This window comes from Pygoscelis adeliae, unplaced genomic scaffold (assembly GCF_000699105.1).
Source record: "Pygoscelis adeliae isolate BGI_AS28 unplaced genomic scaffold, ASM69910v1 Scaffold338, whole genome shotgun sequence".
Taxonomy (NCBI): Eukaryota; Metazoa; Chordata; class Aves; order Sphenisciformes; family Spheniscidae; genus Pygoscelis; species Pygoscelis adeliae.
The window spans coordinates 45,575-56,996 of NW_008825305.1; the positions used below are offsets into that span (position 1 = coordinate 45,575).

General features: G+C 46.3%; 2 protein-coding genes across 2 annotated transcripts in view; one reads left to right on the plus strand and one right to left on the minus strand.

The window, feature by feature from the left end:
* IGF2BP1 (insulin-like growth factor 2 mRNA binding protein 1) overlaps positions 1-10,907 on the minus strand; it is a 42,482-nt gene extending 31,575 nt beyond the window's left edge. Inside the window, 1 exon segment of the mRNA XM_009330152.1 lies at positions 10,895-10,907. Within this exon segment, the coding sequence (XP_009328427.1) occupies positions 10,895-10,907 (13 nt within the window).
* A 45-nt stretch (positions 10,908-10,952) lies between these two features.
* The window catches only part of GIP (gastric inhibitory polypeptide), a 4,114-nt gene continuing 3,644 nt past the window's right edge, over positions 10,953-11,422 (plus strand). The window contains exon 1 of the mRNA XM_009330154.1: positions 10,953-11,023. Coding sequence (XP_009328429.1) covers positions 10,953-11,023 — 71 coding nt within the window. The remainder of the gene's footprint in view (positions 11,024-11,422) is intronic.

The window sequence follows — 11,422 nt, forward strand, 5'->3', positions numbered from 1 at the left end:
TGACCGCGCTGCGGGGCCGGGCCCCCGGGCTGGAGGGGCGGGGGGGCGGCCGGGAGCACCAACGCGGCTGGCAGATTTGGTTGTTCCCTGGGTGCTCCACAGATGGGGTGTGCTGAGTTCTTATTGCTAAATATTTTTTTTATTAGCTAAATATTTGTTTATTATCCTTTTTCTCCCGGCTGAGGAAGAGCCACGCGGAGAATTTGTTAGTAAATAAATTTGGTATCGCTCAGGAATCAGAAGTTGTGTGAACCTTAAGAAATAGATGCCCATGCCCGAGGACATTTGTATGTGCTCTGTGCTGCAGCCTCCTAGGGAACTCATTAAAATGAATTATAAAAATCCTGGGAAAAGGTCATTTAAAGCAAAAAGCCTTTAGCTTTCCCTCCTGTATCCGATCCATTCTGTTATCCCGGGATCTTTGCCTTAAAAACATGTAGATGCTGCTCACCAGGGAAAGTTTGGTTCCCATCCTTCCAGCTGCATTACTTGGCTCTCCTGAAAGTACCAAACCAAATTAGCCAGAGGAGCCTTTGTAGGAGCACTGCTGCGTCCATGTGCGTGTTCCTGAGGTTTCCAGGGTGTAATCCAAGCTCAAAATTCACAGGTGAAAAGAAGAGAGCAATGAAATTGGGAAATAAATTTCCTGCAGCTCAGAAAGTGCACTTCAAGCCTTCCCTGGCTGAAAACTTGAGCATGCACCTTCCTCCACTGGTACGTGTCCCCCCCAAACACAGCTAAAATAAATGATCCACTATCTGCTTCGGATCTATTTCTAATCTTGACCAGAATACTTCTGTTGTTGCTGTTATTGGTTTACCCAGTACCTTCCCCACGTAACATAATCCTTTGCAATAATGAAATGAAGGAAACCAACCTAAAAAAAAAAAAAAGAAAAGAAAAAAAAAGGGGAAAAAAAATCCAAACAAAGAGGGAAGTCTTCAATTTAGATCTGAAACAAGAAAGACTATCAGTCAACCTCCTTCCCCTCGCTGGAGCATTCCAGATGCAAGGTATTTAGAGAATGCAAACAGCAGAGACTAAATCATTGATCTGCTGGGGGGTAATAGAGCTGCACTCGCCCCTGAGCAGGAGCTGGGGGGAGAGGGCTGCCCCCAAACCCAAACTGCCCCGGCTGAGCCAGGGCAAAAGCAGCTCTGCAAAACACCCCCCAAAGGGAAACACTTCTCCCCTCGCTGATTTAAATGTTACCAGCAATAGCAACAGAAATCCAGTGGGATTTCTGGAGCCAGGGAAGGGCTGAGCAACAGTTTTGCACCCGGGCGCTGTCACTTGTAAAACCCTCTGTGGCCTTTTTCCTCCCCCAGGATTTTCTTAAATTGGGTTGTAGTTTTAAAAATCACTCTGAGGAGCTGTTGGGTTTTTTTTTTCGTGTGGGTTTACAAACATTTTCAAATTTTACTGCCCCACTCTCCTATCAACGTAAAGCTGCTTCTGATTTTATACATAAAATCTGATTTGGGCAAAAGTTGGGGATTTTTAAAGATTTAAATCTTTGAATCAGGCAGAAATGGTCTTAATGAGTTTTCACAATTTATCTACAAGTTCAAATAATTGTTGTTGCCACTTAGGAGTTTGGGGAAATTTCTTAAGGGAGAAGGTTGAAGCTGGGTGGTAAATAAGGCAGCTAAGATTCCACTGAAATGGGGGTTTCATATGAAAGGGTGTAATTACTGCAGGCTGCTGAAGTGTTGTTGTTGATCTGAGGCAGAAAATGTCTAAAATAGAAAAAATCTTTATGACAGATTAGCTGTAAACAAGAGCAGATTATATTCTGTTATTTTTCTGCCAGGTATCATTTGAATCTTTCTTTAATTTGTTTTTTGGTGTTTTTTTTTTAATCTCTGGTGATATCACTGGCATTTAATTTGGACAACATTAAAGATGCACTTAGAAACCCCAGAAACTTTGAAAAAATCTTCATTTTCAAAAGTTTGAAAATATGTATTAATTACTATCTAATAAATATGGGCTGAAAGTTTTCAGTAAAATTCACAGGTCATAAAGGAAAAAAATAAGAATTTTTGTTTTCATAGAATCTGTTTCAGTCAAATCTCAACTAGCAGAAATAATCTGAATATGGAGCAAGCCTGTCCTTAAAACATAGGTGAGAATTCAACAGAATAAGGAGAGTGAGGGTTACAGTTGGGAAATATTTCCTTTTACTTAAGTGGAATCCCAGTTTAAACCACCTTTTGTTCAGTTTTTATTATGTGGAAAATATTCATGACTGGAAAAAGCCGCTCATATCTAAGAAGATCCAGTTGATTAAAGCTCACGTTGATAAATTTGTTAAGAATCAAACTTGCTATGAAATCAGTAGTTTGCTTTAAAACAAAATTAAGGTTTGAAGTAGATTATTAATAATCCCCTGGTTCTCTCTGCATTTGAAACACCCTCTTGGCATTTAAAGGACGTTTTGTTCGAGCTGAGGAGCAGAGGAGCATCCCCAGCCCCAAGGAAGGGGCTGAGCGATGGGAAATGCCCCTCTGCTCCCTGAAGGGCGGGAGGTTCAGGAGCAGCAGTGCTGAAGATGGAAATGGTTAAACCTGCAACTTGCTGGAAGATCTGCCTATTCCCTAAACATCTTAGTGCTTCAGTTAAAAACAAAGCAAATACTGCAATAAACTCTGGCTTCAAAATCAACTCACATCCTGAAAAATCCTTTAGTTCTGGTACTAAAAAGCTGGAGTCTCTTTAAAACAAACCCAACAGAAAACCACAACCAAACAACTATTTGCTTCTCCTCTACATCTGCTGCTTTGCAGTTGCTGGGCTCCCACCAGGGCAGGGTGCTCAGCTCCGCTTTGGGCTGGGGCTGGTTGCGCTTCCCAGGTCTCCTGGAGCAACAACCTGAATTCTCCGTTGGGGTTTGCGAACACGCAGAGAAATGCTCAAGTTGCGACCAAACAAAACTGCTTTGCATAAATTTATTGTTTCCCCCCACAGTGGAAATGGTTAATTTTGGGTTTTGCAGTCATTTTCTTTGGGCAAGTGGTAAACTCTAAACGCGAGGAAAGGAAGATGCTTATCAGAATGAGCCCTGAAATGTTGTTGTCCAGATAGTCCCTTTAATTTTCAATTTTCCCCCAAATGAATATGCCACCACTTCTTTACGGCAGACCTTTCTAAGCAGTCAATTTAGTTTTTCTTCCTCAAAAATCACCATGAGCAGCTGGACAGATACCTGGAGCAGCCATTTCTCCTACAGATGGCTGCAGCGGTGGGGGAAAGTTTTGGTCTTGGTACAACGATAAACTAAAATAACACAGTTGAGAAAGCATCGTGGGGGATGAATCCTGCCGTTGCTGAACTCCCCCTGACCTTATTTCAAGTAGGAGCTGCTCTTTTGAACCCCCCTCCAAACATTTGCAGCACTTATAAAGCACAGATTAAATGTTTTCCTTTCAGTAACTGTAGGTATTTGTATCAGATTTCCTCCAGTCTGAAATAAATGCATTTATATCAGATTTATGCTCCACGAGTACAAATTTGGGGGCCCTATAATTTCAAGCCACCGTTTAAATCCCCCAAAGAACAGCGGGCTCTCCAGCACTCACGGCTTTTCATCCCTCCACTTTTTAAACTCCCTGTAGCAGGAGGCAACGAAAGGCTCAGCCACTAATACCATTGCATTTTTGCCTAATTCTCTATACCCAAAACAAGTGTAACCCAGGAGGTGGAAAGCTGCACGGCCACAGTTTCTGTTGTGGGTCACTTTAAAAAATATAGGTCATTTCACAATCGAAACCTTGACCCGTACCCCACTGCCTGTGCCGGGGCACCAGCACCGCTGGGCTGCCGCAAGGGTGATGTTAGGAGAGCAGCAAGGGCACGAGACGGAAATAATTTCACGTTACTGAACCGGCCACTTGGGCAGGCGCCTTGCCGTGGACCGAGTTGTCTAGTTTCTCGTCCTGCTGGTACATACTTGGGATTTAGCAGGACTGATTATTTCCTCTCCTTTCCTGCAGCTCCACCACTCTAATCTCCCCAGCTGGTTAGTTCTGGCTCTATCTTTGCTCGAAGGGGGAATAAAGGATGGTTTTCACATTAAGATAACTGCCGCGAGGTAAAGCGCTAACAGGGTAAAGCACAGGTAGTTTTAATGCTCGAGCAAGTCCGGATCATCTCTCCAGCCTCTGGAAGCAGTGACAGTGCTCACTACGCAGAGGTAAAAGTTGCCGTTGTGAGACTTTTTCTATGCAGCTCGGTGGTCCAAATAAATCTTCCCCGCAGGGATGTCACAGGTGCTGTCGTGGGCTTTTTGTTACGGCAGTTACTGTCCTGTAGGTCCCCGCTCCGGGGGGCTACGACAAGCATTGAAGAAAAAAGAAACAAGCAGAGCATGCAACAAGGAGAAGTCCATACTCTCCATGTTTTGTGGTTCCCATTTTTAGTTGTTGTCGGGTTTTTCCCCCTGAAGAACTGGCAATCAGGAAGGCTCCAAGACAGCCATCCCAGTGAGCTGAATTAGTCAAGAACAACCGCTGGAGCCTTAAAAGGCCCTAGGGTTTGTTTGCAGTTAAAAGAGAGTATTGGCATTTAAAAACATATCTGGTATTTTGCCATTGTGAAAAAACCTGTTCCATTCTCGCAAGCACTGGAGGGGGAGGCAGGTCTGAACCCAGAAGAGAGGACGAAGCGGTGTTCGTCACTCCAAAGATGCCCTGTAAATCCATCCAGCCCGTCACTCGTGTCCCCGGCGCAGCTCAACGTGAACGCTGGGCAGGGTTAAGCACGAGGGATGGGATGAGGAGCCAGGCAAACCCTCGCTGCCTTCGGCTGGAGCCGAAGCTGCTTTCGCCATGTTTTGGCGAGTCTGAGCCTCCAGGCAGAGTCCTGGCACCCGGGATGGGGTGTGCGGTTTCCCCTCCCGACAGCACCAGCCTTTGCTGCACGAGATATAGAAGATGCCGTACGGTAGCTGAGGCTGTGAACGAGCAGCGGGACCCCAGGCAGCCCTGGGAAGGGATGGGAAAGCTGGACACGGGCTGTGGGGTCAGGGCTTGGGGGAAAGCAGCTCATATTTAGGACTTGTGCTCCGTAAAGGTGTAACGGGGTGAGTGAGAATAAAGCGTGCAAGAGTTCCCTCCTCTGCGAGACGTTGCCCGTATTTTAGGGAGAGACATGAGCTCCCAAGAAAAGCTTTGCACCTCCGTGCCTTTGACAGCAGCAAAGCTGAGTTAAGAACAGAATCGGTCCTGAATCAGGACCGGAGTTTGAATGATACGCCAATGCCTGTGATTTCAGGGAGAGGATGGGGGTGAAAAACTTAAAAATCCCTCCTTCCTCCCTCCCTGTGATTTGAGGAGCAGAGCAAATGCTCATACCGATCGATCGTAGCCGGATACAATTAGGAATCTCAGATCAGCCTAACGCCTGCACACCTAATGGAGCAGAAAGTGTTATTTTCACCTGGGACACGCAACACCTGAAATCTGTCTCTGGCAGAGCTGAGGTGCCCTGAGCAGCACCACGCGAAACAGCAACCGAAGAGCGCTGCTCCAGAGGGAAAGGGAAAACCTTACTCACCGCATCCACTGGGAATAGGGGAGAGGTGTAAATTGTGCCATTGAAGGTGAGATGTTAGAGCTAAATACTAAGAAATTTCTTAGGAAGCTTGCAGCATTTTCTTTTCTGAAAACTTTTGGAACGGATCGGACTCGTCTATTCTGAGTGATTTAAGCGGAGCTGAGGCTGTCTGGGAGCAGGGGAGGGAATGGATGACCTCTTAAGGTCACTTCAAGCCCTATTTTCCATGATTACAGGGACATCTAATACTTGAAATGCTTTGTAATCAAAGTTGCCCTTGAGATGTTTCGGTGTCTCAAAGCAGAGCAGAAGGACCGTTTCAGTAACACAGCTGTGATCTTCCCAATGCCTTCCCAAATTCCTGAAACACCAACTCCTCGAGTCAGGTCTGCTACAGAGAAGAGGAGAGCTTGCTCACTAAGCACTGTGTGGCAGGGCAGGACGAAGCAGGGCAGCCCTGGCTCTCCTATTTAATTTGCAGGGAGACAAATGCCGCGGCTGGCTGAAACCTAAGCTAAAGCGTCCCCTGTCCCAAGACGGGACCCAGCTGAAGCTTGTGAAATGACTTGTGTTATCAGGGAAGGCAGCAGACCACAGATAACGCTACGAGGGTAGCGCTGCTGTGGCTGTGATGGGCTGAGGCTAGGGAAGAGCAAGGTTTGCATCGTTAATTAGACCCTCTGTTACCCTGGAAAAAGCAGGTGTGGGCACGTGGCCCTTCTCTAGGTCAGCACTTCGCTCGTCGCCCTTCCCAGACCTGCACTGGCATGCAGAGGTTCAGCATTTTAGGCATCGATCAGTGGATATCACGCAGACAGAATGAAACGCAGGCAGCGCCCACCTGGCTTTGGAAATAACTTCTGCATATCCGGGGGTTTTTGTCTGAAAGACTGTGAGGAATTCTAGAGCGATGCTGCTGTCCGAACTACATCACGAGCAGATGCCCTGAAATAACCGTAACTGTGAACCCTGGGTCAACATCTAATGTTGCTGGATATTTATTTCACTCTATTAACTTTATATCCTACAGAGGCACTTAATGAGAGGAAAACAAATAGGTTGCACTTTGGAGAAACAAGATATCTGAGTTGGCTGGGAGTGAAGTACCAGAATACATATAATAAAGACACCGGGATAAACTATTCCATTTTATTGATTAGCAGCTGTGCTAGGAGTGTAAATTGGTTACTTGTAACTATTACAGTGCATCATTTATTACAGCAGGCATGACGCTTCCGCATGGGTGGAAAGCTTTTGGAGACCCTGGCATGCTTGTGTGCTGCTAGCTAAAGGACTAAGCCACGTGTCAAGTAGCTCCCGTGAAAGTAGTAATTACTCCCTAATAGCGCTGAACTCTTAATCTACCCTAACACTGTCCTCCTGAGCCTTTATCTTAATGCAATATAGATGCAACACTTTTTGCTGGAGGGGCTGGTTGTGCCGGGGAGTTGTGTTAACTACAGAGCAGCAAGAGCTCGCCCCCGCCAGCGCCGGGGTAAGCTGGATGCAATCCATTCTGCGCCCTGTGGTCTCCTGGTGCAGGAATACAGGTAGCGGTTGAAACCAGCCTGTATCTGACAGCGTGTCCCAGCAGCACTTCTCAGAAGAGCAGAAAAAAGACTTTTTAGAAAGGAACTGCAAGACGGATAGCCTTTACGTGGAGACACGTACCTCATCACGCTGGATTTCTGCACGTGTTTGGGACAAGATACACTGGGGGCACCGTGCCAGCACAGTGAAACCCTCTCCCACACCGAAACCACCGACGCTTCCATTTTGCCATTATTACTGCAATTCCACTAAGGGCTGCTTCTTGCTCAGCCCTGTCAACCAGAAATCCTACTTCTTTCCCACACAAATCCCGGGCGTAGCTGAGCCAGCACAGACCTGGGAGGACACACACATGCACGCACATCCCTCCTACATCCAGGTGTGCGGGGTTACCGCTCCGAGCAGCTCTGCTGAACTCCACAACAACAAAAAAAAAATAAAGGCTGGCAGACCTGAGGGGAAGGTTGTAACTTGGATAACCTCCTGCAAAAGTTCAGGCTGCTCGGGGGGAACCGAGCTGCGGATGGGGCTGTGCTCTGCAAGCCAGCACAGTCAGCCACGGGCACTGCTTCGCTTCGGTAATGGTGTGAGCAGAAATCAGCTTGTGGGTTAGGCTGGCACAAACGTAACCCTGCTCTGCTCCTTCAACAGATCGAAGCTGGGTGTGACAGGGATCCTAGAGCTGCAGCTACACACCTGGTAGCAGTCCCTAAACAGGATTTACTTGTTAAAATGTAATGGCTCCAGTTCTCCCAGAGAGACCCGGGGGAAGTGGGGCAGGGCAGACTTCGCGGAGAATATCTTCTTACCAGGCACAGAGTCACAGCAGAGCTGATGGGAAGAGCATTTACCCCTTGTACTCTGATGGCACAGTTAGCATCTGCAGAACATCTGCTCTCCTGGATCCAGCTGTGCAAGGGCAGGGTGAGATGGTAGCCTCACTGACCCGTGTCCCCAGCAGCTACGGAGCCACAGGGAAACACTCCCATCACTCGCTCAGGACAGAAAAAGCCCAAACGGGTGCTCAGGTCCAGCTGCTTTCCCTCACCCCACATAGGCGGCTGCTGTGCCACCACCCTCCACCTCGTTAACCAATGCTGCCCCACCGTTTCCTACTAGTTTCCTGTCTGCCACTCTCCATCCTGAGTTTTCTCCTCTTAGAGCGCACGTTTTGGGGGACAGATGCTGTTTTTGGTATTTGGAGTTTGCACAAGGGGTTGCAGACCACAGTTGGGATGCCCAGACTTGATGGTGACAAAAATAACAATGATGGGAGCTGCTGATTTTAGCAAAGTTATTTCTCCTGTAAGAAAGAGAAGAAGCCGGCTGGATCTCTCTAAGATAGCACTTACACTTGGCAAAAGAAAATACGGAAACTAAGGAAGCTTTTACCATGGAAGGAGGTGCTACAAGGAATTAGGGTTTAGACAAATGCCATCTGTATTATGCCCACAATCCATGTTCCTTCTTGACTTTGTGATACAGTAATGTTTAATTGCCATTAATGTAAACATATTTTAAAAGGTTATTTTCCTGCTCTGTAGGTCAATGGACCTAATGAAGCAGCTCTAAGTGGGTTTGAATTGCTTTGATTAGGTGCTTGATTTCCTGTTTACCTCATGGAAGAGGGTTTGGTCCAGCACAGCTAACGTATATAAAAGCCCTGAAGGGTCTCCTCAGCACCAGAACTAGCTGAAATCCTCTGGGCGGCTTCAGAGAAGAAGAAAGGTAAGCAGCTCTATGTCAGTCTCTCTTCCGAACTTTTTTTTTTACTCTTTTCTTTTTTTTCCCCCTAAGATAACAGTGGGAGTGAACAGTGTTTGCGAGTGTCGGGCAGCAGCCATAGCAGAGCAGGAACAGCCCGTACCTTTGGCTGAGTTTCTCCCGAAGCGGTACAAGACTGGCCGTTTTCTCGGTAGCTTTGGCAGAAAAGACGTACCGTGCACCCCAGCGTACGTGCTGGGGTGTAAAGGGAAAGACCGTTATTTCGGAGGAGGATTCAGTACATGGCAAATATCAGGTTTGGGATCTGCACCTACACAGGGAAATGAGGAGAAATTGGTTCTTAGTCGCTTTTTGGGACCTCCTAGCTATGGATAAAACAGGGATAATGCTTCTTCCAAAGCAGACAGTATTGCACGGGGGACTGGAAGACCTTCATGCTGCAAAGATCCCACCAGTTGCTCCTCCTTTTGCGCAGAAGTCAAATCGTAGGATCACAACAGTGTAGGTATCACAGCAAACTCCGTGCCAGGCAGGGCTAGCAGAACTCGGCTACTCCAGTTCAGCGTCGCACAGGCAAAGGGGTCTTGTATTAATTCAAAAATGGTTTTTCAACAGTCCCTCTTTGGGTAAATTCTGCAGAGAAGGAGTACTGCCCTTTCTGAAAATTAAGGCTACATTTCCCCTCCGGCGTCACAAATAGTTACCCTAAGCAGAACAATATTCTTGCACAACTTAGCTATTTTCAGATCCATCATCGTGCCCACAGTTATATCACCAATATATGAAATGAAAAGCATAAAGAGGGGAAACCTAAGTTATTTAATCATGACATTTTTTTCCGTTCTCATTTAAAACACTCCTCAGCTTTTTGTATAATGGAATTTACTCCTGCTGTTAACACGCTCTGTAACTATTTGTCTTTTATTGCTTTAGCTCTAAGTATTTTAGGGATTTTGCCAGTGTTCAGAATATTACACCTTTGCTTTTAAGAGCATTCCTCAGAACTTGATGTATCTGAGATAATGTAATGCATTCAGTATCTTTCTCACTTAATAGGAAGGGCTGAAAACATTTGTAAAAGATGTCACAATTTTCCAGAAATAAAAAATGCCGCAATTGCGAACAACATCCAAACTTGCAAATTCTCGCTCTCTCCAGAACAATAATTGGGCTGTTGTGAGAGCACAAATAACTACTTAGAGGAGTAAAGTTCTATCAATGTATGAATACATTTTTGAAGGATGGGGTACTTGAGTCCGGAGACTTTTTGTTACTGTATTATTCCTGTTAACAGCAGCTCTCCATTGCAATGCAGTTTCCAGAAACAGCTGTAACGAAGGGTGAGGTGAGGGACAACCAAATCTATCTGCGAGCCATGATCAAAACCATTTTTGTACGGTGTTTGCAGAGCTGGAATAGTCATTAAAAGAGCTCAAATGTCCAAGGGCCATTGAGCCGAACTGTGGACACAAGGACTAGGAACAGCTTGAAACTAATAAATCTTGGAATCCGATCCTGTCACTGTCCATGGGATATTTTTCATAACTGATATTCACTGACTCTGGCTCCAGTCCCTACATAAGGCATTATCCATCCCAACAGAAAACCTCCCAGAAATTAGATCAGGCTCCTAAATCCTGCAGAACCGCAGTGTGGGATAAGCAGGATGCCATTGCTACTGAATTGCCTGATCCAGTGTACGTTCCCGTTCACATACTCAAGATTGAATCGACCCTTAAAGCACAATGAGGTATCCACAGGGTCAGCTTGTAAACATGGAGGAAGACAAAGCCCTTGCCTCCAGGAATGCGCAACCCACAATGAATTTGATGGTTACAATAAAAGTATAGGGAGCCAACGTTAAAAGACACCACGGTGGGAAAGAGCGTTGGCATTGAAAAAGTAATTTAACTGGGAACGGCAGAAAAGGGCTTTGTAGGATGGAGAAGGCTGCTCGAAGCACAAGGACTGAAGAAACACATTTACAAGCACGGGCACGTGCCCAACCACCGCACGTCCCTCTGGGTTCACTGTCCTGTCACTTATGTGTCCCGTGTGTTACAGGGGCCGGACATCGGATTGCCTTCCGCTTTTGAACAGAGAAACCAGCCAAGAAAATGATGTATTTCAAAGTTCTCTCGCTGCTCCTCGCTTCTCTGGGCTTTGTTTTGATGGAAGAAAACGTCTCGGGGTAAGTGTTTTGGAAAGCTCACAGTGTATTTTGAGCCTTTTCCAGCTCCCCACTGGAGGCAAATGGACTTTTTCCATCGGCATCTTGGTAAGTAGGTGAGAACAGGAGTCCTGAGGTAGATCTCTGATAATAGAGACAGCCAAGTGTACAGAGATGAGCAAATGATAAGAGAAATATCAAAATAAAGCCCTGAGCCTTTGAGCCAGAGCCAGGAACTCCCAAGTTTTCCCCACAAACTTCATGGCTCTGGGTTAGGAGGAACAAGCTGGAAGTCAACCAGGAAGAGAAGAAGGTTGGCCGAGAACTAGAAACAAGATGTAATCATCCCGCACGAATGAGGCTAGGGGGCATCCAGTATTTGGAAGCTTCTGAAAATATGCCCAGTTACATAAAGCAGGT